The sequence below is a fragment of the Oscarella lobularis genome, chromosome 5, assembly GCF_947507565.1.
Source record: "Oscarella lobularis chromosome 5, ooOscLobu1.1, whole genome shotgun sequence".
Classification (NCBI taxonomy): Eukaryota; Metazoa; Porifera; class Homoscleromorpha; order Homosclerophorida; family Oscarellidae; genus Oscarella; species Oscarella lobularis.
The window spans coordinates 1120898-1145306 of record NC_089179.1 but is presented as its reverse complement, the minus strand read 5'-3'; the positions used below and the strand labels follow the sequence as shown (position 1 = coordinate 1145306).

The following is a 24409-nucleotide window of genomic DNA, read 5'->3' as shown; positions in this document are numbered from 1 at the left end:
CACTCGAGACGACGTCATCTCGCGATGGATACCGTTTCTGTCAGATTTGTACTGAACGGCTTTCGCGATGCATTCCTATTGGTCAGATTCGAGTTGAATTAGGATTTCCCTAACGTTGTATGAACTTAGAACGGGAAGACGCTGCAGAAAATCGACGACGCGAGCGTCGACGCACTTCGCTCGTCCAGCGACTGCTCTGCCGACGAACTGAGCGCGACCGTGAATATTTTCTTCAACGAAGAAGGCGATAGGACGCACGAGGACGTACGTAGGCTCCTCGTAGCAGTTCGTAGTCGCGAGAAAATGAGAAAATCTTAGGAAATGAGCCGGTCTATTCATCGGCTTGTGGATGCACTTGTAAACGAAGGTCTAATATAAAAAAAGAGAAGGAGACGAAGATAAAAGAATATTCTTTTTAGATTTTTCATTCACGATAGAACTAATCTGGATACTAAGTGCCCAGAGTGTACAAAAAATTGAAGATATAAGTTTAGGGTAGGGCGGGGTTTTGACCAGTATTGAAGTGAGTAGATATAGAGTACTTAGGTCTCATCTTTCTTTGCTTGGCGCACTGATGCGGTGCATTCGATGGCATCGAGGTTCCATCACGATTGTTAGTGAAAACCAAATATTAGGGTCAGGAGGGAGATGGATGCGACAAAGGGGTCTAAATGAATTTTTTATAGGGACGCGCGCCTTGGGTCGGGGTTGATTTTCTGGGCTCAGAGTCTCGATGCTCTGCTCGTTTCACGAGAAGACTTCGGTTTTGTTGCTACGGGTAATAGGCTATGGTCTTCTGGATCGCTGTCCTTTGTTGAAAAATCCGATGTGAGTCATCTATGGGTTTTTTGTTTGAGTAGCATTTTTATATGGCGTCGTAGATTTGGAAATCATTTTTATCTATTCCTGGATTTTCTATGATTTCTATGAGCCGTATTCAATCTGGATCTTCATTAGAATTGGGCAGATCGGGTCAAATTAAAATTTTGAAATGCTTGGATACCACTTCCTTGCCTCTTTACGTATGTGAAGACCACTCTATTTATCTGTAACAAAGAATGCTAGCACAGTAGCCCACAGAAGAGTTAGAGAAAATTTTTTCTAGATGTCTTAATGACTCGACGAATCTCTCTTCCGTAAAGAAACTAAAGGACGCCTTGGTAAGACATAAACGAGAGCTAAATGTTGTAACGATATCTTCATTGAGCAACCCATCGTATTGCTTGTATATAACGTCTAGGTGGCATCGCGTGTGTGTCTGTTGGGAAGAGTGCAAGTAGCTGATGATAGAGCAGACGAGACCTCATCATCACTACTTGCAGAAGACTGGTACAACTATGCTGGAGATGAAGGAGAAACATTTGATGATGGTGGTGATGATGATGAGAAAGGTTGGTGTAGTTTATTGCTTCCATGGCTACTTTACTTATTATTTGACTAGAAATGTACGGTCCTCTGGTTGTTCTTTTTCCGTGTACTTCTTGTGACATTGCTCAATTTAAGCTCTACGTCATAAATCCACCACACCTTTTGGATTCCATGCTGATTAATGATATTCCAATGAGGGCGTCACTGTCTATGCTAGCATTGGACTCAAACTCAAACAGAGAGGAGTGAGAAGAAGCGAACCTATATGATTCTGAATGTATAAACAGTTTTCTTGTAGTGATCCTATTGAGGAAGAAGATGAACTCTACACCATACCCAGAAGAAGCCTTGCCACAGGTTAACCAAGGGCAATTGGTCTGACTGGAGTCCAAATCCTCTTATATTTAGAACTTGATGTTGATGTTGATTCGTGGCCTGAAGTACGATGGTGTAAAAATCATTTGACGGATAAGTAATACAGTGTAAATCATTAGTCTCTCTTTCTCTATGTCTATGCGTCTTTTCTAGAAATAACTCTTCTCCATCTCACGATGGCATGATGATAATCGACGGCAAAATCTTTTCGCCGCCTCCTCAAATCGCCGGCAAATTCATAAATTATACGTAGTCTCAGGCACGTTCTCTAATTTGAACTTACAGAAGTTCACGTTGACGAAAGTGTGCTGGAAAAATTTCTTCCTGACGGAACGGCGGCTGACGCTTCGTCCTTCTCTCCCATTGCTGTTCAATCATCCCGTGGAAAGGTAAATTATCATAAGGAAGTGTTGTTCCTAGTGGGAGCTTCATTATTGAATAGGATTGTCAGCTATTTCGAAAAATTGATGCGATTGGTAATTGAAGAAAAGGTGAATTTGGATCTTACTACTAATTATCTATTTAGATTTGTCTAAGTTGAAGTCTCTGTCTTACCGTGAAGCTTTAGAACTTTCTGCACATGGCATTGAGTAATAAATAGTATATACACATGTACTTTATTTATTTCTATATTGGACGTTGACTTTTCTTTAGTTATTGCATTGATGGCAGGTCTTCACTCTCAGCCGACTTCCAGCTGTCTCGCATTCAGTCTCGCTACGTCAGCAACGAGACAAGTTCAACGTGCGTTCAGGCAGCAACCCCTGTCGTTCAGCTTGGAAAACGAAGAGCCATGACGTGCGTCACGCCCTGTGCAAGGAAAAAGCAGGGCACGAGTGAGACGAGCGGGACACCAAGAACCAGAAGTACACCCACGAGGAGAAGTCCTAGAAAACGAGTTTCGACTGCAAGACGAAAGTTGTGCTCAAGTCCGAGCAGCCCTAGTACCAGTACCAAGTCTCAGAAAACAGATGAACAAATTCTATTGTCTACCTCCTCTACCAAACTAAAAAGATCTGAGAGGCATAAACAGGTATGTTTGTCTTGGCTCTGTTAGATAGATTATATCGATAATCTTGTTTCTAGCGGTTACTGAGAGTTGTTGGTGCAACTTTGAAATCCAAAAAACTCCGTTCGTCGCATTCTTGCTTTGAGCGGTGCTCCAAACGACTTTTTGATATTTGCTTGGGATATCTGAAAGTAGTTTTTTTCATCAAAAAATGTACTAATGCTTTGAGGAGACTCTTTGTGCAGGACTTGAAGACGTCACAGAATTTAGGAGAAGAGATGAAGAAAATTGCTAAGAACAACGTGCAACAGGTACAGTGTATGGTTAGAATAATTGGATACAGTAGGCAAACTTGCTATTTTTTTCTTAGGTTATCGAGTTTGAACTAGGACGGGATTTAGATGAATAAAGTGAAAGTATACATAAAAACCCACAACCTCTGCATGACTATTTTTAGCAGTTCACGCCTTTGCTTATCCCGTAAGAAAACTCGGCGTCCAATTGGCTGCATCTACGCACATCCCGTACAATAACCACGTGTAGTGAGAAGTTCACTGAGCACACACGCGAGAGAAGTCAAGAAGAAGGATGTCTGGAAGGGCGCGCGGACGAGCGGGAAGAGGGGGACGAGGCGCTCCAGCCGATCTCGGCCCAGCTCGCAAACCGGGAGCGGAAGAGACGAAGCCTGAGCAGTCAAGCGGTCGCTCTCGCGGCCGGGCGCCAGGTCCCAAAGCGGTAGCACCTCAAGCGGCTACCGCGGTCCCAGCGGTACGTCCTCAAGCAACAGCAACAGCAGCGGCAGCGGCAGCACCGACGAAGCCGAAAGCGGCGATGCCGCTCGAAGAAGGGATGTCGCGAATGTCGGTTCGCGATCGTCCCACGTCTCGTGAGAAATCAGGTCCGCGGGGCGCCGAGGGTGGCCCGCGCGGTCCGCGCGAAGGAAAATCCGGTCGAAGCATGCGAGATTTGCAGATCGTGCAGCCGCATACGAAGCCAGCGCACGTGGCAAGCAAGAAGGGAACCTCCGGTGCGCCGGTGAAGATCATGTCAAATTTCTTCCGCCTTCTCACGCGTCCCGACTGGGCGATCTATCAGTACAACGTCCAGTTCGAACCCGAAGTGCCGTTCATTCGAAAGCGACGCGAGCTGCTCCACAATCTCGCCGATCGGCTCGGTCCGACGCGCGTCTTCGACGGAATGCAATTGTTCATGCCGCTCCGTCTGGAGGAGCGCGTATCGGATTTCCAATCGCAGAGCCGCTTCGACGAAACGCCGCACACGGTGAAAATCACGCTGACGAACGAACTCCCGCCCTCGTCGCCGACATGCATTCAGATGTTCAACATCATTTTCCGAAAGTAAGTGAATCGATCCCACGACTAAACACCTGCTTCGTGTCACTGACACCCGAGCGGGTGTTAATTAACTTTTCCGAGCACGTCGTATGTGACGACCCCCTACCGGCAAAATGACTCACTACTGACGTCTAGGGTAATGAGACAGCTCGGCATGAAGCAAGTTGGCCGCCACTATTTCTCAGTGAACGAAGACGATCGCGCTCAAGTTCCGGCGCACAAGTATAAATCGTCGCGCTATTTCTCCCGTATCGCCCCCGCCACCTGTTTCCCGTCTAGGTTGGAGGTGTGGCCAGGCTACAGCACGTCGATCTTGCAGTACGAGGAAAACGTGTTGCTGTGCGCGGACGTTCAGCACAAGGTCGTTCGATGCGACACGGTGCTCGACGTTCTCTACGACCTGGGCACGAAAGCGAAGGAGCGTCGGCTCGACTTCCACGAACTCGCCATGAAGGAATTGATTGGGACTTCCGTTTTGACGAGGTAGGCGTGGGAAAGGCGAGATGACGTCACGAAACGCCAATAATCCTTATTGTTTTCTTCGCAGGTACAACAACAAGACGTACAGAATCGATGACATCAACTGGGACATGACGCCGAAAAGCAAATTCAAGCGTTCGCAGGACGAAGAAGTGACCTTTTTGGAATACTATTCCAAGGTGATCTTAGAAACTTAGTCTGAAACCGGATGAATAGAGAACCTCTCTGTCCGCGCAGCAATACAACTTGAAAATTGAAGATGTCAACCAGCCAATGCTGATCAGTCGAATGAAGAGAGCTGTACGTATTCAAATAGACATATACCTATATATGAGAAATTATTCACTGGTGTCACATACAGCCCAAGCGTGGTCAATTTGGCATTGAATATGCAGCGCTTGTTCCGCAACTCTGTTTCATGACAGGTACGATCGTCGAAGCGCTTATATATAAAAGATGGAAAAATATCCAAAGTGTTCCCTCCACAGGTCTCACAACGAACATGAGAGAGGACTTTCGCGTGATGAAAGATCTTGCCACTCACACGCGAATCGAGCCCAAGCAGCGTTCGCACACTCTCCATTCGTTCATGCAGCTCATGAAGAAGAATCCCGAAGCTTTGAAGAATCTTGAGCAGTGGGGGCTGAGCTTTGCGTCTGATCTCCTCGAGTTCGGCGGACGCCAATTGCCAACGGAGAAGATCAACGTGCGCAGCAGATCTTCCACCTACAGGCCGGATAATCCTGACTGGACCAATGACATTCGCTCGAATCATCTGATTTCTACCAAAGATTTGTCCGTAAGACCGACGTTGATTACACACACAAAGGTGCTGCTGCTATACTTGGGGCTATAGAGTTGGTTGCTGCTGTTCACACGACGTGATCAGGACAAGGGACAGGGGTTCCTTCAAACGCTCAGGCGCGTGGGGCCAAGCATGGGAGTCAGAATAATGGAGCCAAAAGTGTAAGTAACCCTGCAGGAGTGGCGATTCTCTGGAGGCAACATATCGGATAGGATTGAATTGCAAGACAACAAGACCGAAACCTACCTTCGAGCCATAAAAGACAATTTAGACAAGTCCATTGTCATGGTAAGTATTAGAAATAAGGATTCAGAAATAGAAATTATGTTTTATCTTATAGGTCGCGTGCATTCTGACGTCGAATACAAAGCAAACCTATGATGCCATCAAGAGATTCTGCTGTGTTGATGCTCCAGGTAAATAGAATTATTATGCTGTCGATAGGAACTGTTATCGTTTCTGGTAGTCCCAAGTCAAGTGGTGGTTGCTCGCACGCTCAGCAAGCCAAAAATGATTATGAGCGTCTGCACCAAAATCTGCATTCAGTTGAACTGCAAAATGGGAGGAGAAGTGTGGGCTCTTGACATCCCCGTGAGACAACCAATAGAAGAATATAGATAAATCAATAACTAATACGGAAACGTTTTTTAGTTGGACAACATGATGGTTGTTGGCATTGACACTTACCACGATTCTGTCAATAAGGGGCAATCTGTTGGTGGCTTTGTTGCATCAATGAACCGAACATGCACAAAGTGAGTAGGGGGTTAAAGCCTTCTGAGCGAGAATCAAATCTCTCGGCCTTTCTTTTTCAGGTATCATTCCAGGACAACGTTCCAGCACTCTGGTCAGGAGTTGATGGACCAGCTGGGAACCTGCATGACCGGTAGAAGACAAGCTAATTCTCTAAGCACGCACTCTAGTGCTTTTCTCTACTAGCTTCTCTGAGGAAGTATGCTGAAGTCAACGGAAAATTGCCTGCCAGGATTTTTGTCTACCGCGATGGAGTGGGCGATGGCCAGGTGAACTAGACAGTGCTTAATTAATTAATTTACTTGATTCTTTGTGATTTCTATAGCTGGAGTCTATTGTCAATTATGAATTGCAGCAATTTCTGGCCGCTTTCAAGCAGATTGAGGATGGCTACAAGTACCCAAAAGCCACCATATTTAGTTATTCATCTATCTGTCTATTTAGCCCAAAATTTTCCTTTATTGTGGTGAAAAAAGGCATCAATACGAGGCTATTCTTGAGGAGTGGTCCCGGCATGATGAACCCTCTTCCTGGCACAGTTGTCGATGACCATGTGACCAGATCCGAGTGGTAAATCTTACGCCTATTGCGCAAGACGAACCGTAGTCTAATTCTATACCGTCAGGTATGATTTCTTTTTGGTGAGCCAATCGGTCAGACAGGGAACAGTTTCTCCGACCCACTACAACGTTGTCCACGACAGCAGTGACCTCAAACCAGACCACATCCAACGCCTCACCTACAAGCTTACTCATCTCTACTACAACTGGCCGGTAAGTATTAGTAGTCATCAAAGTAGTCAGAGTCTCTTGCACCCTGGCTGCGTAGGCATACTTAAAAGTGATACTAAGCATGCAATTTGAGTAGGATCTGCGTAATTAGGCCTGGTTTTTCTTACTAGGGCACCATCCGCGTTCCTGCCCCTTGTCAGTATGCTCACAAATTGGCCTTCCTTGTTGGGCAGTCGGTCCACAAGGCTCCTGATCTTAGCCTTGCCGACCGACTCTACTTCCTGTGAGAGTCTGTTTCAGTTTGGACAAAACGAACTTCTCTTTTTCTGTTTTGAACTTGTGCATGGTTGCGCTGTTTTGATCTTCAGGGTTTCGGTCGGTTTCTTGTGTGCTCGTTTGATCATACTGAAATTGACTCAGTAATTAATAAAAATTTATTGCGGCATGGTAGTACTAATTTAGGTCACGTGAGTCGTGACTATGGAAGTGGAAGACCGTTTCACGGGTAAGAGCGTCGTTTGACGAACGTCCTTGCTTCCCAGCGTCATATCATTACAGACCCACTCACCAGTGTCTCGTTCACTGTCGAGGAAGCCGTCAATAGGTGCGGCTTTGGTTGGTTCCAGGTCAAGGTGTCCCTTTTTGTCGGTCTCCTTTGGGTGCGTGCTTTCTCTCTCAACGAAATTGTCAAATGATTAGTCTATTTAAAGGCAATGAATGCTGTCTTGATTTTCTTGCTTATAGTCGTCTCGCCGGAAGCCCGATGCGAACTGAATTTGACCCCTTTGGAAGAGAGTCTCATTACAACAGTCCGTTTTAACGACATTTTGTTTAGATTGGCTCATCTAGTATCCGTAGGCAGCGTTTTCTGGGACGCTTGTGGGGTCCAGCATCTGGGGTTCTCTCTCAGATAGATATGGCAGAAAAAAGGTCTAGCAACTAGGTATGTACAAGATGTTTCTATGACGTTTGTGCCAGTGTCTGCTCATCAATGGAGTGTGCGTGTTTCTGTCGGTATTGATGGGCTGCTTTGCGTTTAATTATTCGTATCTGGTGGCAAGCTGGGCGTTGCTCGGATTTATGATATCCGGAGAAGCTTCTGTGTAATTTTTTGGAGGGGTTCTTTTGATATTCACGTTCCTTTTTTTGATTAGCGTGACGTTCTATTCGGAATTTTTGCCTGCAAAGCAGCGAACAATCTCCTTTCTATTTATTCACGTATGGCCATTAAAAATCCGCCAAATCTCTAATTTATTCAGTTTCTGAAAGGTGCTCTTCGTGCTGGGAATATGTTTTGTTGTCGGAGCAGCCGTTTTAGTTCTAACCTACTTTAAGCTCAGCTGGCATTGGTTGAATGGGGTGGCGACGGCTGTTGTAGGCCTTCACTTTTTCCTTTTCTTGGTACGATGTTATAGCAAACTGCAGTTAACTGTGCTATAATATCTTCTAGTTGATAACAGAAAGTCCGTACTACTTGTTGACGTCAGGAAAGAATGTGGAAGCAAAATCAGTTTTAGAAAGACTTGCTAAAGATAATAAGAAAACATTACCAATTGGTCGGCTCGTATTGCAACAGGAAACGAAAGTCTCAATAAGCCTCGACGCAGACGAGGAGGACTACAGCGAGGACTTTGATGTTCAGGAACTAATTGCAAGCGACCCACGTCCATCAAAGGTTAGCTATGTAATTCATCCCATTGATGTTAAAAGCGTTGTCATTTTATAGAAACGTGGACGGTTTAGAGACTTATTCGCCACGTCTCAGCAAACAGCAACAACCGTTCTGTTGAGCTTGATCTGGCTGTGTTCTTCCTTCGGCTATTTTGGCAGCGTCCTGCTTACAACTGAACGCCTCGATCTCCTTGACGTCTTGCATGCTGAGAATAAAACGGACGGAACCGTGTGGCCTTGCGGAGTTGGTAGGGATTCTTTTATAATGAGCCGCACGCACTCTACTTCTGGTTCTAGGAGCAGCGGATTTTCGAAATATCAGTTCGAAGGGTCAGTGCGAAGTGCTGACAATGAACGATTATTTTCAGTTTCTGTGGACGAGTGGCGCGGAACTGCCTGGTTAGACATCGGCATGGTGGCTCAATGATGAATTGCATAGCGTGTTGGCAGGTTTAGTGATCACTCTGCTTCTAGCAAAATATATGGGACGAAAGAGACTTCTAGCTTTGGAGTTGACTGTAAGCGGTCTGTCTTTTTTCCTACTCTTTATATGCCCACTGAACAAGTTAGTCAACGCTTCACCTTCCCTGATTTACCATTGTACTCAGATACCTAATGATGTCCATCATTTTTATCATTCGTTCCTTGATCACCGGCAGCTTGCAAGCCGTCTACATGTACACTTCAGAGGTCAGATGATGACAGGGACACGCATTGGCGACATTTAACCTTGGACGTTTAGGTCTATCCAACCGCAATTCGATCACTGGGGGTGGGATTTTGCAACGCTGCTGGTCGAGCTGGTGCTCTTGCGTGTCCTTTTCTGGCCCAGGCAAGATTATATTCTCGCTTAAATTAAGAGGCAGATTGAAATTGGGGTGTTTCTAGGTCCTTATTATCCAGACTGTCCGCGGAACCGAGGCAACGTTTGGAGGACTTTGTATACTTGCTGGCATATGCTCTCTTTTTCTTCCTGTTGAAACGAAGAACAGGAAACTTAAGGTTCGTCATCTCGTTTCCATATTTCTAAGTGTACGCAATTTTTGTATTTCAGGACAAAGTGGCACCTAAAACAGATAGGAAAGAGCTACTAACTATTAATTGAATAAATTATTGAATGAATACTCTTGTCAATACATGTATTTAAAAATCTACTGGTAATTGAGCATTGATGTGGGAGTGTTGATTATCACGTGGTGTGACGTTCTCATGGAAGAAGGCGAGGTGTTAGGTGAGATTGAGAAGGCTTTGTGCATCCGTCTAGTTGCCTATACACACTTATGCACTTCTTTGTAGAAGAACATCTTGTTGCCGCAACTTTCACAGTTGAGGATGCAATCAACGAATGTGGCTTTGGCTGGTTCCAGGTCAAAGCGACGCTTTTCGCCGGCCTTGTTTTGGTTTGTGTGCTTCTAGTAGAGAACTTGCAAATAACAATTCATTTCGTGTTCTCAGACGGTTGCCTCAGTGATCATTTTCTTGCTCGTTATTGTCTCGCCGGAGGTGCGATGCGAGTTCAGTTTTTCGGCGTTGGAAGAGTGTTTTATTACAACAGTCAGTTAATTGTTCAAATCCGTCCTTCCGAGATCGTCTCCATTTGCAAGGTCGCGTTTTGTGGGATGATATGCGGTTCGCCCATTTGGGGTTCTCTGTCAGATAAATATGGCAGAAAGAAGGTCAGAATAGCGTCCTTAGATCTGTCCGTCTTGTATTATGTATTGCTTTAGAGCCTAATTCTCTGTATGGTGGCCTTGTTTTTGGCCACATTGTTCAGCTGCTTTGCAAAAAATTACGCCTATCTACTGGTCAGCTGGGGTCTAATCGGACTCTCCGTATCCGGAACTCCGATGGCGTAATAATAATCTCTTTTTGAAATTTATTGCTTTCGCATTTATTCTCGTCAATATACAGCACGCCGTTCTATTCGGAGCTTTTGCCAGCGAAACACCGACCAGCGTGCTTCATGTTTGTCCACGTGTGTGATTTTGTGATGCGGATAATTTTCGTAATTTTATTTGCTCTCTAGGTGTTCAACGCAATTGGAATATTTTTTGAAGTCGGCGTAGCTATTTTATTTACCCATTTTAAGTTGAAGTGGAAGTTGAAGTGGTATTGGTTGAATGGCGTAGCGACAGTCGTTGTGGGCCTCTCTCTTCTTCTTTTCCTGGTGAATTAATTATCTAGAGTGTTTCTTTTGCAGAAGTCAATGCGAACGTGTTCTCTTTTAGCTCGTACCAGAAAGTCCTTACTATTTGCTGACATCAGGAAAAGCCGCGAAAGCGACTGAAGTTCTAGCTAAAGTAGCTAAAAACAATGGAAAGATGTTGCCCGTCGGTCGACTGGTTTTACAACAAGACAAGAATGGCGGCGACGACGACGACGACGACAGCGACGTAGAAGGGAATCAATTAATTGCGATAAAACCTCGTCCAGAGAAGGTGAACCGGAGCTGAACAACCTATACTGTCTTTCCCTGTTACATTTTGATACAGGTACGCCGTGGTACATTTAGAGACTTATTTGCGACGAGTCAGCAGACTGTGACGACCGTCTTGTTGTGCGTCATCTGGATGTGTTCTACTTTTGGCTACTTCGGCATCGTTCTACTTACGACGGAAATACTAGACCTTTTTGACGTTTTGCACGCGGAGAATAAAAGCGACGGCACTCTATGGCCTTGCGGAGTTGGTAAGATATTCGGAGAAGGGCCTATGCGGAGAGCGCATGCAATGGCTATTTCCAGATGCGGCGGATTTTCGAAACGTCACTTTAGGAGGTCAATGCGAAATGCTGACAATGAATGATTATTTTCAATTTCTCTGGACGAGTGCTGCTGAATTGCCAGGTAGAGTGAATCGCCGACAATGAGCCAATGACGTACCATATGACACCCGTCTATACATCCACAGGGCTGCTGCTGACCGTGTTTCTAGCGAAAGTAATGGGTCGAAAGAAGCTTCTGGCAGTGGAATTTATCGCAAGCGGTTTGCCAATTTTTCTTCTTTTTATATGTCCGCTCAACAAGTCGGTCGCTTGTGATTGAATTTACTACTTTTAGTGGCACGTACTGTTTTACAGGTACTTGATGATGCTAATCGTCTTCGTCGTCCGTTCGTTGATTACGGGTGCTTTGCAAGCCGTCTACATGTACACGCCTGAGGTAGTAGTAGTTAGGAACATCACACTGAATGATTTCAAAGGAATTTTGGCAGGTTTATCCAACCGCGATCCGGTCTCTAGGAGTGGGATTTTGCAACGCCGTCGGTCGATGCGGAGCCCTCATTAGTCCTTTTGTGGCTCAGGCAAGATCGATGCTCTCGAAGTGCATTATCAATCATACCGGTAGACTTTTTTGCTGCTCCTAGGTTTTTATTATTCGGACTGTTCACGGAGCCGAAGCGGTATATGGTGGAATGTGCATACTTGCTGGCATCTGTGCTATCTTTCTTCCCATTGAAACGAAAAATAGAGAGCTCAAGGTTTGTCCCAATTCCCCATTCCTGTGACGTGACTGATGTGCCGCCGCGGTTTAGGACGTTTTGGCACCTAAAACAGAAGAGAAACGACTAATAATTAATTGAATATAAGTGCTAATGCAAGTGCCTACTATAAAGTGTCGATGATAGAAGCCTTGGGAGCGATTAGTTTGAGAGATACATCAATTCATAATATAAATTGGCTTTATTTTAGTTTAAGGCGACGCAACAGGCGAGGCCCCCACAACAGGCGAGGCCCAGCAACAGGCGAACATGATCAGAAAGAAAATTCACGTTCAACAACGATTGAACACGAATGATCGGAAAGAAATTTTACGCTCCGCAAAAAATGAACGTGATCGGAACGAAAATTTACACAAAAAACAAAAAAATTGAGGGCCCCGCAACAGGCGAGGCCCAGCAACAGGCGAGGCCCAGCAACAGGCGAACATGATCAGAAAGAAAATTCACGTTCAACAACGATTGAACACGAATGATCGGAAAGAAATTTTACGCTTCGCAAGAAATGAATGTGATCGGAACGAAAATTCACGCCAAACAAAAACAAGCGAACATGATCAGGGCCAGAAAAAGGCTCAATTGAAAGACTTTCCCACAAGAACGAGGAACGAGGCCAAAGTAACTCTATAATATAGTGGGAGTGCATGACCAACCAAATCGAAGCATTTTTTGCTTCTTTTCACCTATCGAACTTTTATATGGTAAGACTGGCAATGATACACGTACTGTACTGAGGGTGTTCGGGATCACATGATGGCTTACAGCAGGCCATCATCAGAGATTACAATCTCGGCCATCATTATCTAGTTTAGAGGAAATCGTGACGTAACGCGTTTTTTAATGAGATACATACCCGCACATAACACGTGGTGGTTATTGTATTTAAATCAACGTAAACGTAGTATGGTGTCTGTCGAAGGACATCGCGGATGGCTCGCCAAGTGGACGAACTACATTCGAGGCTATCAGAAACGATGGTTCGTTCTTTCCAACGGCCTCCTGTCCTACTATCGGTACGAAATTGGACGTCGTTTTTTCGAATAGCCGGCAAAATGCGTCGTAGAAACCAAGCCGAAATGGCTCATACGTGTCGCGGAACGATCAATCTACTCATGGCGACCGTCGAGCGACACGGATCGCGCGATTTCGTCGTGTCGAACACGTCGAGCGGCGGCACGCAAACATATTTTCTTCGCGCGTCGAGCGACGTCGACGCGGAGAGGTGGATAGGCGCGTTGAAAGCGGAAAAGCACAAGGCGAAAACCGTCAGTCAAAAATCCCAAGGTCAGAGCACCGTTTGAATGACAAATAGCGAGAGTTTCCCACAAGAACTATGAGGATCAAGATAAGCCCTTTTACGTGTCGACGTTAGATGTGACTCTTATAATAGTGAGTGGCTCACGGTTTACTTATTTCTAGATGGCTCTGTCCTATCTGGAGTATCTTCTGCCTCTGATGGCGTCGATGGATCTGCTGCTGATGGCATGAGCACGCTGAATCAGACGTTTCGCGAGATGAAAGTACATCACGACCTGATGGCAAAGCATCATCAGAGCGTCACCGGAGCGTGTGTCAGCATGGATGGGGCCAGCGAGACGGTCATGAGACCAGTGCAAGAAAAGATGGCCTTGTATAAAATCTCGGCTGATGCTGTGATGAACGTAGGTGCATCCAACTCGGTTACTCTGAGTACTGACTGCACTTCTATTCTAATTTAGCTCTGTCGAGATTTTCTTTCTCTGGCTAGCACTTTTAAGGAAAAGTTTCAAACGACTCTCGATTTGGAAAGAGAACAAAGGAAGCAGCTCGAAACGACGGTCGAGACGTTGGCGAGGCAGCAGCATCAATTGGAAAAGAAAGCGGCTCGAAGCGCAAGTAAAGTAGCCAAGCAGGAAGGCGAAGTCGAGGAAGACGACGACGATGACGACGATGACGACGACGATAAGGAGAGTTTCTTTGACGCTGAAGAAACGCTGAGTTTTTCTCGTCTCGAATCGTCCACACTGAAACCGGAACTCTATTTGCCTTCTCCGTCTCCGTCGTCGTTGACGTCGACGTCTTCTTTGATTCCGTCGTTCACGGTGAGTGCGCGCGTACGCGTATGGCGATTGCAGAAGCACGGTCTTTTGCTGCGCATAGTTGACGAACGAGGACGTTTGTCTGCCTAAGACGAGACGGACTGCCATAGCGCCGCGACCAAATCGACGACTCAATCTGTGGAGTCTCATGAAGAACTGCATTGGGAAAGATCTCTCAAAGATTCCTCTTCCAGTAGGCAGTGCAATAGAACTTATTCGAAAGAGATAGAGATTCTCTTAGGTGAACATCAATGAGCCCATATCCTTCACTCAGCGCATGGTCGAAGATCTGGAATACTCGTCCGTGCTCGATCAAGCGGCCCAATGCGAGGACTCTCTCAAGCAAATGGCCTACGTCGCCGCCTTCTCCGTTTCGGGTCACACAAACGCCGGCATTCGTCTCAGCAAGCCGTTCAACTCCCTTCTCGGCGAAACGTTCGAGTACGACGACACGGGAGGCAAGCGGGGATTTCGAGCACTGGCCGAACAGGTGGGCCAATCGAGAGAGCAGATGTCATAGCATCGTCGTCTTAGAGACGTTTCCTTCCTTTTTTTCTTAGGTTGGTCATCATCCGCCCGAGACGGCTCTTCATGCCGAGCACAAGGAGTGGCTCTTTTGGCAAGACTTTGCTATGGGAAGTCGATTTCGCGGCCAGTACTTGCAAATCATTCCCCAAGGCTACGCTCACGTCGTTTTTCATCGATCCGGACACCACTACGCGTATAGGCGGGGAGTCACTCCGACCGTGCACAATATTATTTTCGGAAAATTGTATATCGATCAGGTGAGGCATTTTTTGTGGAGTACTGGGTACTAATAGTACTTTTTCTAAGCCCGGAGAGTTTGAGATTGTGAATCATTCTACGGGAGAAACGTGCTATATGAAATTTTATGCCTACAGCTACTTTTCAAAGGAAGAGCCAAATCGAGTGAGAAATAGCGGAGTTGGAGAGATTAGGCGGTATTGATTTCTTTTTATTCAAAGGTAACTGGAGTGGTATACAACGCTCAGAAAGAGCCTCGTTATACCATATCAGGCACGTGGGACACGCAGATTCGATTTGCAAAAATCAAAAGCGAGTCAATTGGAGCTAGCGCGAAAAAGGCGACATACGCAACGGAGGAGCCCGTCGTCGCCTGGGCAAGAGAACCTCGCAAGTAAGACATCGCCTAAAAAAAAAGTGCCACTGATTTGTGAGGAATTCGCCTTGCAAATGGGTGTGCTAATAGCTGGGGCCTCTCAATACCAGAGAAGTCCAACCAAAAGATAGTCTCTATCTTTATCTTTCAGGCCTGGTGCCGAAGCCATGTACGAGTTCACCGATTTCAGTTGTTCGCTGAACGAAATGGAAGAGGGCGTCTCTCCCACGGATTCGAGATTTCGTCCTGACCAGCGAATGATGGAAGAGGGCGACTACGATTCGGCGAACGCGAAAAAGTACGAATTGGAAGAGAAGCAGCGAAAGCGGCGTCGCGAACGCGAAGTGCGTCTCGCTCACGAATGGGAAGCGGCCGGCAATCGCGGAAAACCCGATTTGGGCTCGGATTCGGGATGGAAAGCGACGTGGTTCCAAAAGGAAATGGACCCATTGACAAATACCATGACGTACGTCTACAAGGGTGGCTATTGGGAAGCGAAAAAGAACAGAGATTGGAGTTGTGTTCCGACTATTTTCTCGTAGGTCCACCTCGGTCATTTTTTTGCTCATTGTGTGTGCTTAGTTGGTAGCTTCTGATTTGGGGTTCATATTAGCTGTCGCGATACCACTCGATCCGATAGGGCATATATGAAGCGTCGAGTTATCTGATAAGTTTTCGCATCCTTCTCAACCTCCGAACGGCACAATAGTCCGTTGCCATGTCGGCGCGAAAATGAATCCCGGAGAAAGGAGGAGGGATTCGCACTCCAACGCATTTCTACACGCGACCGCGCTAGAACTAGACAGGAATTTACCAAGTCCGAGTCTGTTTATAGCGACAACGCCCCCCCTGCATGATAAATGCCAAACGAGTGCAAAATACGACGAAGCATTTAGTGACTGCAATCGATCACCGCTCCTCAGCCTTCGAATCAGAACCACGCGGACGCGAGAACTCTTCGCCTTGGTAACCGCAGCTTCCGCTACGTTCATCGCTCTCGCTCGCAAGAGAAATTTGAATCGACAGCAGACAGACGAGCAGCGTCATGCGTTTAGCACCTCTTGGGCCAGTTTGTGGGGGCAATATCTCATGAGTGACAAATTGACGACCACGCACGCAATCTGTCGCTAATCTCGGTCACACAAACAAGCAGCCGTTTCTACAGTATGTGGTTGCAGCTCGATCGTTTCCTGTTTATCTTTCGAGCGCACTACGTAACCGCCCACATTTGACAGCTCACGAATGCAAAAGCCCAAACATTAGTCCCCGCCAGGCCAGTAGACTTGTGATCGCTCGAGGTGAAAACGATGGCCGCTTCTTCGTCGACGTCGTCGCTCTCTCGTCGAGCCCAAGCCTTTTCAATCGCCTCCCTGCTCTCGAAAAAGGACGGCGACGACAGTGAATCGGATTATGCGAAGCGCGGGCCGCCCGTGGCATCCACGCGAGCCACGTTCTGTTCTCACTACTATCGGAACGACGACAAACCGACTCGACCTCGACTAACTCTTCAAAATGGACAGCTGTGGAAAAAATTTCAGAGCGTAGGCACCGAGATGGTGATTACGAAGAAAGGCAGGTAAAATGTCGATCAAACTGCGTGTTGTAAACGTCTAAACTGAGGACTGCGACAGGCGCATGTTTCCTGCTCTAAAAGTCGACGTCATCGACCTAGATCCGGACAAGAAGTATCTGCTAATCGTCGACTTTCTCCTCGCCGACAATTGTCGTTACAAATTTCAAAACGACGAGTGGGTCGAAGCGGGCGCCGCTTTTCCGCAAGTCGCTCAGCGGCGAATGTTCGTTCATCCGGACTCGCCGTCGCTCGGGTCTCATTGGATGTCGAAGCCCGTTTCGTTTCACGAACTCAAACTGACCAATAATCTATGCGACGAGCAAAATCACGTAAGAAACGGTGCCAAAATCCGTTCTTTTTGTGCAAAATTTCCTAGCGGAGAGCGAGGCGGGGGCCGCGGGGGGGTTGTAATATTAGTGCGTGGGGCGGAACGCGGATCCAATTGGCGCACGTGTGGGTCTACTTCGAGGTGTGATCGTTTTTCTTGCGTAGATCATTCTCAACACTATGCACAAATACCAGCCGCACATCTATTGCGTCGAGGTGAAGGAAATCTACGGCGAGCACGTGCCTGTGTCGAAACTAAGCTTTGCCTTTCCGGAGACCGTCTTCACAGCTGTCACTGCATATCAGAACGAAAAGGTAGGAAGGTTCGCTGCTAGACGTTCGAACCGCACACGTGACACGTGACTCGACGTGGAGGCGTCAACAACCCTTCTCGGAAAGATTCGCGAAGCGCGATAATTTTCTAGACGAGGGCTTGTTTATTCCCCACTCGCCGTCGTATGACATCACGTCCGGATTCTGATCTGACCGCCTGCTTGCATTCTTCGCAGGTGACCCAACTCAAAATAGATTACAATCCATACGCAAAAGGATTCAGACAAAACTCGACGGACGAGAAACGCCAGCGCGGCGCGGCGACGACGACCGCGACGACGGGAGGAGACAGCCCACAGACGAAGAGGTACAAAGATGATAAGATATTCGTAATTGATCTAATGATGACGAAATATGGTTTTGGTAGGCGGATCGCACACGCTAGTCAAAGCTCCAAACGTCCCAGATCCGAGGCAGACGATTCTATTGACGACGAGGACAGCAACAAGGGACAATTGTCTCCTTTATCAGAAAGTCGATCGTCGTCGACCTCCGCGGTGGCCAAACCGCTCGAAGACGCCGGCAACGGAACGATGAGTCTGGGAGCTGCTGTTCAATTTGCTTTCGATTGGGGTGAAAGGTCTGAACATGCGTGGGTGCTGCCTCGGAGAAGATGGTCTCCGTCTAAGATAGTGCCCTTGTTTGACGCTCTGCCGTCGGTGCAGAATCCAAGCTATCCGCCGTCGTCCTGTTTTTGTTTTGATCGCGGCGCGCATTAGCCTATACCCGAGCATGTGACAGTGTTTATTTTTCACTTCGTGTTTGGCAGCAGTGCTGCTCTTTTTTGGATCTGCGTTTCTAACCGAGGTACAAGTTTCAACGCAATTAAGTTTGTGCGTTGATGCATTAAACAATATTCATGAGGACTTGGCTACATAGATCATGATGCCATTCCCCCACATGATACCACATATTGACCGCGCGTTTTCATTTTGCAGTTGATTAATTATTGGTTAGGAATGCACATACTCCCATGCATACACGTGAGAAAACTACTGTGCGCGCGTTACAAAATGAAGGCGGTGAGTAGTCTTCTGCTTCTCGGTGCTCTTGCCGCTGCGACGGCCGATCGCAGACCCAACATCCTCTTCATTCTCGCGGACGATCTCGGCTACGGCGACCTGGGCACATATCCGCACGGGAACGGCACAAACAGCCACGGCCTCATCCAAACGCCCCATCTCGATCAGCTTGCCGCTCAGTCTTTGCGCTTTACGGACGCCTATGCCGGTGCACCGGTATGTGCACCGTCGCGCTGCACGCTGATGACGGGAAGACACACGGGCCATTGCACGGTCCGTTCAAACGGACCCATATTGAACGAGAGTGACGTCACCGTCGCCGACGTGCTTAAAAAAGCCGGATACGTGACGGCGTTGGTAGGAAAATGGGGTCTCGGTGGCAACGGAACCGTCGCCTTTCCCTTGGAGAAAGGCTTCGATCATTTCTACGGATACACGAGTCAGGAGAACGCTCACGATTATTACCCGCCGTTTCTTTGGTTGCAAGACGCTCAGGACATGATACCTCAAAACGAAAAGGCGTCGGTTGCCAAGTGCGGCACGCCCTTGACAACGCATTGCGTCTGGGCGCAGGATCTCTTTGTCAATATGACCGAGAAGTGGTTGGACATGTTTGCCGAGAATAAGGATCAGCCGTTCTATCTCTTCCTCTCCTTCACGACTCCTCACGCCGGCGGCGTCGGATCGAATTCAGAGACCGGCGTGCCCGTGCCCGAGGCCATAATGCCCTATAGCAGTCACACGGATTGGCCTCAAGTGGAACGCGACTTCGCCTCCGTCATCACGAGGCAAGACGCGCAGGTCGGAATCGTTTTGAAGAAGCTCGAAGAAGCCGGATTAGATCAGGACACGGTCGTGTTCTATGCAAGCGACAACGGGGCTCACAACGAGGGCGGTCACAATTATAGGTTCTTTGAGAGTTCTGGTCCCTTGCAAGGATATAAGAGAAGTTTGCACGAGGGCGGCATTCGAAGTCCATTGCTTATTCGTTGGCCCGGCGTGACTAAGCCGGGTGTGACGCATCAGCAATGGGGCTTCTTTGATTTCTTGCAGACGGCTGCTGCTCTCGCTGGCGTTAAAGATGGTGATTTGCCGCCGAATCTTGACGGATATTCTCTGTTGCCGACGTTGATGGGAGAAGAGCAGTCCCAACCGGATTTCAATTATTTTGAATATTGTCATCCCAATGAAGATAAGAGCGGGTGGGGTCAAGCGGTGAGATTCGGCGATTGGAAGGCACTTAAATTTGTTAACGGAAATGGACACGTGGAGCTCTATAATCTTGCAGAAGATCTTCATGAAGATAATGATGTGTCCTCGAAAAATCCCGAGCAACTTGCCATGGCTAAGAAACTGATGGAGCAGGCTCACGTTCAAGGCAATTACTGCAATGGCCACTAAAAATGGTTTGCTTACTTTTTTTTGTGCGTTTTTCGTTTTGTCTGCTTTTTATTTCTTTATTTTTTTATACGGGAACGGTCTCGTGTACAGATTCCTTCGTTCGCCATGATCATTCCAATTCGGTGTTTCACGTGCGGAAAAGTGATCGGAAACAAGTGGGAAAACTACTTAGGTCTCCTGCAGGCCGAATATTCGGAAGGGTGAGGTCCCGAAAGGGGAACCAGCGCGTTTCTTTCCTTCCCCGAGTTCTTCGTCGCTGAACGACCGATTGTACGCACTTTAGAGACGCTCTAGACGCTCTCGGACTAAAGCGCTACTGCTGCAGACGAATGCTGCTGTCCCACGTCGATCTAATTGAGAAACTGCTCAACTACGCGCCACTCGAGAAGGCATAGCTATTGCAACGTTAAGCGTACTATTAGTTGAAGCGTGTTTTATGCTTTGACCGTGTCTCAGTATGGGTAGTCTAGTCGTACGATCGTAGGCAGTGAGGTAGATTAATTAACACGATTTAATAAAACCTACGTTCTATCTCCGTTAATGATACACAGGCACAGGGGCTGCTCTCGCCTTGGTTGTGCTTAGCCTATCTCTAGCTCTTACTAACAGAAGATCGTCAATCCTTGGCGTGCGTGTCTGTGACTCTGTGTGGGTAACGAGGCTCCTACTGTATTCCTGGCAAAAAAACTGAGGCTCTTGTGTCTAGTCATTGGAAAAGATTCCGCGTCCTTCAAGTTGACTTTAGCGCTACACGCAATGGCGAGAAAGAGCTCAAGATGGATGGTAGCGAGTTTGGACTGAAGTGAGGCCCCCTCCTTGGCCACGTGGCTGCTACAAGTTCAAAAACGCGTTGTTTGACCGCCAGAAGGCAAAAAAATGCGTTCTTTTGACTTGGAGAACCTTTTTAAAAAGTAAAAACTCGACACCCGATATCAAACCACACAGAAGACGGTGCTATGGAGGTTTATCCGATATCAGAATGCCTTGCTCTCGTCATTGCTAGGAAGGCAATCCATGCCCTTGTCAAGTGAGGAAATTGACCAGCCACCGGGCTATAATGGTCACACCTTGGGGAGAGTTACCTGCTCCCTTCTATCCTAGCTCTGAGAACTCTGATTGTTGATGTACAAGTTGGCTATTTATACTCGGAGAGGCGGGGCCTGATTTGTGCCGCAGCTTTACAGCACGAAAATGCGAGTCGTTTCGAACTAGAAACCAATGCGAATCGACTCAAAATTGGATTCTACTAACGTTTCGAATGAAATTTTGTTGCGATTCGGTTTCTATACGCGAAGAAATGGTGAACGGAGGAGGAGCTAACAGAAAATGACATCAGTGTATGACATCATTGTCTGATGCAAGAGAATACGCAAGACGGTTGAATACGCTTCGAAGCGCGTCCTACGACGAACAAACGCACGAAACAGATCACGAAGTAATTCTAAGCCATTTTAGAATCGTTCGGTCGCGATTTGGACGCGAAAAGCGAACGAATACGTGCAAGATCCTTGGTCAGCAAAATTCAATGCAAGGTGTCCCTTCCGGCTCTTTGCTCGTTACTTAGCGTGCGCGTTTGTGTGGGTAAGCAGCTCTTGCGAGCTCTTGCGTCGTCTGTTTGAGTAAATAGCTCTTGCGAGCTCTTGCGTCAACTATTTTAGCCTTGCCAGCATGGAGACAGCACGACTGTTGGCGCTGCTAGCTGTTGCTTTTCTTATTTCGGTAGTCAGAGACCAGCCATTGCCTCACGGTTGCTACAGTTTCTGTTCAACCCCCCATGGGCACTGCGTTAGTGGCTGGCCCTACCGGTATTGCACGTGTGATTACGGCAATTATCAAGGCAACTATTGTCAGTCAAGGATCACGACTCTGAAGAGTGGACAAACAGTTGACGGCTTTGTTTGGGAAGGATATTGGAACTACTATTTTTTTAATCTAAACGTGAGCCAGAAACACCCTTTACCAAAGGGAAGCTCTTTGGTTATGACTGTGATGGCTAATCACAGTGACCCGGTGTTTCCTTATGCAGAAACACCAGATCTGTATACCCAGTTCATGCATCAGCCTAATATGACTGATTTTGCCTGTCATTCCTCAAACAAAACTGAAAGTTTTAGAGGACAATCTAAGCAGTTTGCAACTGAAAAATTCCAAAATCGGTCTCGTGTCTGCGTGGTCACTGACCTATCTAAGCTCACTCCTACATCTGTTTGGCACATGGCAGTCTATGGTGCTCAAAATAACACAGGGTTATACACATTGACTGCGACGTTGAACATTCCTTGATATTTTGCTTCTCATTGGTTTTTTTTTTTTGTATCACTGCACCTGGCCCGCGCAGAAACTTTATACTATGCATTTGTTAGTTGCTGCTGTTGGTGTAACTGTTTTAGTGTCGAACTGGTCATCCCTTTCTTCATGTTAAGATTGCAGAATCTAAGAGAAGATCAAGGACCGCTGTTCAGGACCTCAATGCATCTGTCTGAATCAGTGATCGGATCAAGCAAGCACATGTGAGTAAAATAACAAGACTAAAAGGTGATAGACAGTTCCCTGTTCGAGCCTAAGCTAAAAGCCGTCCGGCTCTCCATCTTTGCGAATGTCACAGACAGCGGTCAGCTCTTTAGTATTCGGATCTCGCACGATGCCTTGAACGACAGCGCCGCTGGACGTCAGATTCACCTGATGTCCAATGTCTCTCAAGCCATCCGCATATTCATCAGGAAAACTGTTTTCAATAAAAACGACGTTTGGTATCAGCTGATGGTGGGGCCTCGGTGGATCAATTGATTCTAATAGCGTCTTCTGAAATATGTAGAACTTTGTGACTGCCAAAGCGACGGCCGGGGTTATTCGACTTCCGCCAGCGGCACCAATAGCCATGGCAACGTCACCATTACTGTCGACAAGAACGGATGGACAAGTAGACGACAGAGGTCGCTTTCCAGGTTTGACAAAATTTCGAGGATTAGGCGGAAGATCCCAAACGTCTGTCGTATTTGGCGTAGAAAAGTCTCTCATTTCGTCATTGTAAATCAAACCGAGTGTCGGCGAATGAATCTTGCTACCAAAATACGTGTTGACAGTCGTCGTCAGGGCAACAGCATTCCCATCAGAATCTATGACGGAAAAATGAGTCGTTCCGTGCTCGTCGGGAAGACTATAGTTTCCTTCGTAATACTCTGGTGGAAACGTAGCGTCGTCCATGATCTTGGCTCGCATTTCATTGGCAGTGGCCGGATTCATCATTACGTCGACGAGGTCCTCTACGTCAGGTTCAAAAACGGGATCGCCTAGTTTATTTCTTTGCCCGTACGCAAATTTGAACGTTTCGATTGTGCGTTGATAGGACAACAAGCCAAAATCGTCAGCTGTCATATCGTACCCCGAGAGAATATTCAACATCAACTGATGGACGACGCCGCTCGCCGGTGGTTTCATTCCATATACAGTCATGTCCATAAATTCACCTTGCAGTGCTGAACCGCTCGGCGTTTCGTACAAAGCAAAATCGTCGTAGGTGAATCCTCCGCCGAGCTCATTGATCTCTTGCACCATTGTCGACGTCCAATCACTTTTATAGAATATGTCAGAGCTGCCGCTTGCACCGATGGCTCGAAGAGTCTGTGCTAGAAGCGGTCGCTTCATCGTGTCGCCTTCTCGAAGATAGACACCGTCCGGCGCGACAAGATCCTTCAGCGAGCTGAATCGTGGATCCTCGTCGAGTTTTTCCTTCACTGACGCAATTGCCGACGCCAAAGGCGAGTTCACCTCGAAGCCATCAGCAACTTCGGCGGCCATGTCGAAAAGACTCTTCCAATCGGCTTGGCCGTATTTTTGCCATATCTCTTCTAACATTTTCACCTCACCCGGCACTCCCACGACCACGCCCGGCTTCTCGTTTTGATCGAGTAGCATCATTTCGTAGGCGCCCGTTGGCGCCGCTTCGCGAAAATTGAACGATTCTGCTTGGCCGGTGGAACGATTGTAAATGACTAGGAAGCCGCCGCCGCCGATTCCCGACGATTGCGGGTGAACGACGCCGAGGCAGAGTGTCGTAGCAACGGCGGCGTCGACTGCGTTTCCGCCCAATTCTTGCATCGCTCTTCGTCCTAGTGTTGAGCACAGAGCCGAGTCTGCAGCGACGGCAGCATGAGCATACTGGCCTTCGTTGCTCGGCGACGTTGATTTCTTGGTGCCAGTGAGACAGAGAGGCAGTGCTATGGAGAGTGTTATTGCACCGAGCACAAGAACAACCAAAAGAAGCACAAGATATCGTTTTGTTGCCGAGAATCGGATCCTTTTTGTCGGAACAACGAGTGGTTGGTCGTCGATTTCCATGACCTGAAACGTAGCACCTAAAAATGTTAGCACGTGACACCTGTCAGGTGCGCACAGCAATATAAATTTCACTCATTAGGCTATTTAGAGGGGCCGGTAGAGGGTCCACGGTGTTCGATATCCCAATAAAAATAACATCCGGGTCTTTCTAA

The 24409-nt window shown here is 47.2% G+C and overlaps 9 protein-coding genes across 13 annotated transcripts; 8 read left to right on the top strand and 1 right to left on the bottom strand.

The window, feature by feature from the left end:
• Window positions 1-10: 10 nt before the first annotated feature.
• On the top strand, window positions 11-3253 carry LOC136187433 (uncharacterized). Its single transcript, XM_065975032.1, has 20 exons — window positions 11-81; window positions 130-264; window positions 319-367; window positions 420-495; window positions 547-636; window positions 687-828; window positions 882-1048; window positions 1106-1160; window positions 1241-1391; window positions 1442-1613; window positions 1667-1725; window positions 1777-1840; window positions 1897-1973; window positions 2029-2132; window positions 2186-2219; window positions 2270-2333; window positions 2398-2776; window positions 2830-2943; window positions 2998-3063; window positions 3123-3253. Exons 1-20 carry the CDS (start codon window positions 25-27, stop codon window positions 3159-3161), a joined length of 2094 nt encoding a protein of 697 aa, XP_065831104.1. The 5' UTR covers window positions 11-24; the 3' UTR covers window positions 3162-3253.
• Window positions 3254-3279: 26 nt separating this feature from the next.
• Window positions 3280-7326, top strand: LOC136187427 (piwi-like protein 1). 4 transcript variants are annotated; one of them, XM_065975016.1, is made up of 18 exons: window positions 3282-4110; window positions 4243-4329; window positions 4387-4590; window positions 4655-4766; window positions 4825-4887; window positions 4949-5012; window positions 5076-5386; window positions 5444-5553; window positions 5605-5680; window positions 5733-5808; window positions 5859-5983; window positions 6044-6147; window positions 6208-6278; window positions 6332-6414; window positions 6471-6541; window positions 6590-6715; window positions 6771-6918; window positions 7047-7326. In XM_065975016.1, the coding sequence occupies exons 1-18, from the start codon at window positions 3341-3343 to the stop codon at window positions 7161-7163; spliced, it is 2718 nt and encodes a 905-aa protein (XP_065831088.1). In that variant the 5' UTR covers window positions 3282-3340; the 3' UTR covers window positions 7164-7326. The 4 variants fall into 4 exon arrangements, with proteins under 4 accessions (XP_065831084.1, XP_065831086.1, XP_065831085.1 ...); XM_065975014.1 differs by having other exon boundaries at window positions 3281-4110; window positions 6471-6715; XM_065975013.1 differs by having other exon boundaries at window positions 3281-4110; window positions 4243-4590.
• Window positions 7327-7348: 22 nt separating this feature from the next.
• On the top strand, window positions 7349-9719 carry LOC136187438 (synaptic vesicle 2-related protein-like). Of its 2 annotated transcripts, none has more exons than XM_065975038.1 (15): window positions 7349-7381; window positions 7435-7535; window positions 7587-7685; window positions 7735-7806; window positions 7855-7979; window positions 8031-8094; window positions 8146-8277; window positions 8327-8551; window positions 8603-8795; window positions 8845-8946; window positions 8998-9065; window positions 9156-9237; window positions 9290-9379; window positions 9436-9549; window positions 9602-9719. In XM_065975038.1, exons 1-14 carry the CDS (start codon window positions 7357-7359, stop codon window positions 9525-9527), a joined length of 1470 nt encoding a protein of 489 aa, XP_065831110.1. In that variant the 5' UTR covers window positions 7349-7356; the 3' UTR covers window positions 9528-9549; window positions 9602-9719. The 2 variants fall into 2 exon arrangements, with proteins under 2 accessions (XP_065831110.1, XP_065831109.1); XM_065975037.1 differs by having other exon boundaries at window positions 8998-9112.
• Window positions 9648-12907, top strand: LOC136187440 (synaptic vesicle 2-related protein-like). The gene is made up of 15 exons (XM_065975040.1): window positions 9648-9778; window positions 9844-9947; window positions 10003-10101; window positions 10152-10223; window positions 10275-10399; window positions 10459-10522; window positions 10574-10714; window positions 10776-10985; window positions 11040-11235; window positions 11291-11392; window positions 11457-11571; window positions 11626-11707; window positions 11760-11849; window positions 11913-12026; window positions 12081-12907. The coding sequence occupies exons 1-15, from the start codon at window positions 9757-9759 to the stop codon at window positions 12126-12128; spliced, it is 1584 nt and encodes a 527-aa protein (XP_065831112.1). The 5' UTR covers window positions 9648-9756; the 3' UTR covers window positions 12129-12907.
• A 6-nt stretch (window positions 12908-12913) lies between these two features.
• Window positions 12914-15926, top strand: LOC136187430 (oxysterol-binding protein 1-like). The gene is made up of 10 exons (XM_065975027.1): window positions 12914-13057; window positions 13108-13328; window positions 13464-13705; window positions 13763-14125; window positions 14184-14315; window positions 14364-14612; window positions 14683-14907; window positions 14957-15052; window positions 15109-15281; window positions 15415-15926. Exons 1-10 carry the CDS (start codon window positions 12948-12950, stop codon window positions 15803-15805), a joined length of 2202 nt encoding a protein of 733 aa, XP_065831099.1. The 5' UTR covers window positions 12914-12947; the 3' UTR covers window positions 15806-15926.
• A 608-nt stretch (window positions 15927-16534) lies between these two features.
• Window positions 16535-18362, top strand: LOC136187444 (T-box-containing protein TBX6L-like). The gene is made up of 5 exons (XM_065975044.1): window positions 16535-16839; window positions 16895-17165; window positions 17329-17478; window positions 17673-17803; window positions 17864-18362. Exons 1-5 carry the CDS (start codon window positions 16571-16573, stop codon window positions 18213-18215), a joined length of 1173 nt encoding a protein of 390 aa, XP_065831116.1. The 5' UTR covers window positions 16535-16570; the 3' UTR covers window positions 18216-18362.
• Window positions 18363-18455: 93 nt separating this feature from the next.
• LOC136187441 (arylsulfatase A-like) lies at window positions 18456-19994 on the top strand. Its single transcript, XM_065975041.1, has one exon. The coding sequence runs from the start codon at window positions 18456-18458 to the stop codon at window positions 19917-19919; it is 1464 nt and encodes a 487-aa protein (XP_065831113.1). The 3' UTR covers window positions 19920-19994.
• A 30-nt stretch (window positions 19995-20024) lies between these two features.
• LOC136187449 (DNA-directed RNA polymerases I, II, and III subunit RPABC5) lies at window positions 20025-20460 on the top strand. Its single transcript, XM_065975049.1, has 2 exons — window positions 20025-20119; window positions 20203-20460. Exons 1-2 carry the CDS (start codon window positions 20025-20027, stop codon window positions 20312-20314), a joined length of 207 nt encoding a protein of 68 aa, XP_065831121.1. The 3' UTR covers window positions 20315-20460.
• Window positions 20461-22381: 1921 nt separating this feature from the next.
• LOC136187435 (glutathione hydrolase 1 proenzyme-like) lies at window positions 22382-24385 on the bottom strand. The gene is made up of 2 exons (XM_065975034.1): window positions 24330-24385; window positions 22382-24274 (listed from the first exon to the last, which is right to left on the bottom strand). The coding sequence occupies exons 1-2, from the start codon at window positions 24331-24333 to the stop codon at window positions 22485-22487; spliced, it is 1794 nt and encodes a 597-aa protein (XP_065831106.1). The 5' UTR covers window positions 24334-24385; the 3' UTR covers window positions 22382-22484.
• Between the last annotated feature and the right edge of the window lie 24 nt (window positions 24386-24409).

Excerpts from the sequence above, each read along its gene's own strand:
- LOC136187440 (XM_065975040.1), top strand. The coding sequence starts at position 9,757 with ATGGAAGAAGGCGAGGTGTTAG. Across the intron at positions 10,715-10,775 it reads TCTCTCTTCTTCTTTTCCTG|CTCGTACCAGAAAGTCCTTA; the intron begins GTGAATTAATTA and ends GTTCTCTTTTAG. Across the intron at positions 11,850-11,912 it reads TTAGTCCTTTTGTGGCTCAG|GTTTTTATTATTCGGACTGT; the intron begins GCAAGATCGATG and ends TGCTGCTCCTAG.
- LOC136187427 (XM_065975012.1), top strand. The coding sequence starts at position 3,341 with ATGTCTGGAAGGGCGCGCGGACGAGCGGGAAGAGGGGGACGAGGCGCT. Across the intron at positions 5,984-6,043 it reads TGTGGGCTCTTGACATCCCC|TTGGACAACATGATGGTTGT; the intron begins GTGAGACAACCA and ends AACGTTTTTTAG. Across the intron at positions 6,148-6,207 it reads ATGAACCGAACATGCACAAA|GTATCATTCCAGGACAACGT; the intron begins GTGAGTAGGGGG and ends TTTCTTTTTCAG.
- LOC136187430 (XM_065975027.1), top strand. The coding sequence starts at position 12,948 with ATGGTGTCTGTCGAAGGACATCGCGGATGGCTCGCCAAGTGGACGAAC. Across the intron at positions 13,329-13,463 it reads CGTCAGTCAAAAATCCCAAG|ATGGCTCTGTCCTATCTGGA; the intron begins GTCAGAGCACCG and ends ACTTATTTCTAG. Across the intron at positions 14,908-14,956 it reads GAAAATTGTATATCGATCAG|CCCGGAGAGTTTGAGATTGT; the intron begins GTGAGGCATTTT and ends ACTTTTTCTAAG.
- LOC136187444 (XM_065975044.1), top strand. The coding sequence starts at position 16,571 with ATGGCCGCTTCTTCGTCGACGTCGTCGCTCTCTCGTCGAGCCCAAGCC. Across the intron at positions 16,840-16,894 it reads GTGATTACGAAGAAAGGCAG|GCGCATGTTTCCTGCTCTAA; the intron begins GTAAAATGTCGA and ends GGACTGCGACAG. Across the intron at positions 17,804-17,863 it reads GACAGCCCACAGACGAAGAG|GCGGATCGCACACGCTAGTC; the intron begins GTACAAAGATGA and ends TGGTTTTGGTAG.
- LOC136187449 (XM_065975049.1), top strand. The coding sequence starts at position 20,025 with ATGATCATTCCAATTCGGTGTTTCACGTGCGGAAAAGTGATCGGAAAC. Across the intron at positions 20,120-20,202 it reads CAGGCCGAATATTCGGAAGG|AGACGCTCTAGACGCTCTCG; the intron begins GTGAGGTCCCGA and ends TACGCACTTTAG.
- LOC136187441 (XM_065975041.1), top strand. The coding sequence starts at position 18,456 with ATGCACATACTCCCATGCATACACGTGAGAAAACTACTGTGCGCGCGT.
- LOC136187438 (XM_065975037.1), top strand. The coding sequence starts at position 7,357 with ATGGAAGTGGAAGACCGTTTCACGG. Across the intron at positions 8,278-8,326 it reads TTCACTTTTTCCTTTTCTTG|TTGATAACAGAAAGTCCGTA; the intron begins GTACGATGTTAT and ends AATATCTTCTAG. Across the intron at positions 9,238-9,289 it reads TCTACATGTACACTTCAGAG|GTCTATCCAACCGCAATTCG; the intron begins GTCAGATGATGA and ends TTGGACGTTTAG.
- LOC136187433 (XM_065975032.1), top strand. The coding sequence starts at position 25 with ATGGATACCGTTTCTGTCAGATTTGTACTGAACGGCTTTCGCGATGCA. Across the intron at positions 496-546 it reads ATTGAAGATATAAGTTTAGG|GTCTCATCTTTCTTTGCTTG; the intron begins GTAGGGCGGGGT and ends TAGAGTACTTAG. Across the intron at positions 1,726-1,776 it reads CAGAAGAAGCCTTGCCACAG|AACTTGATGTTGATGTTGAT; the intron begins GTTAACCAAGGG and ends TCTTATATTTAG.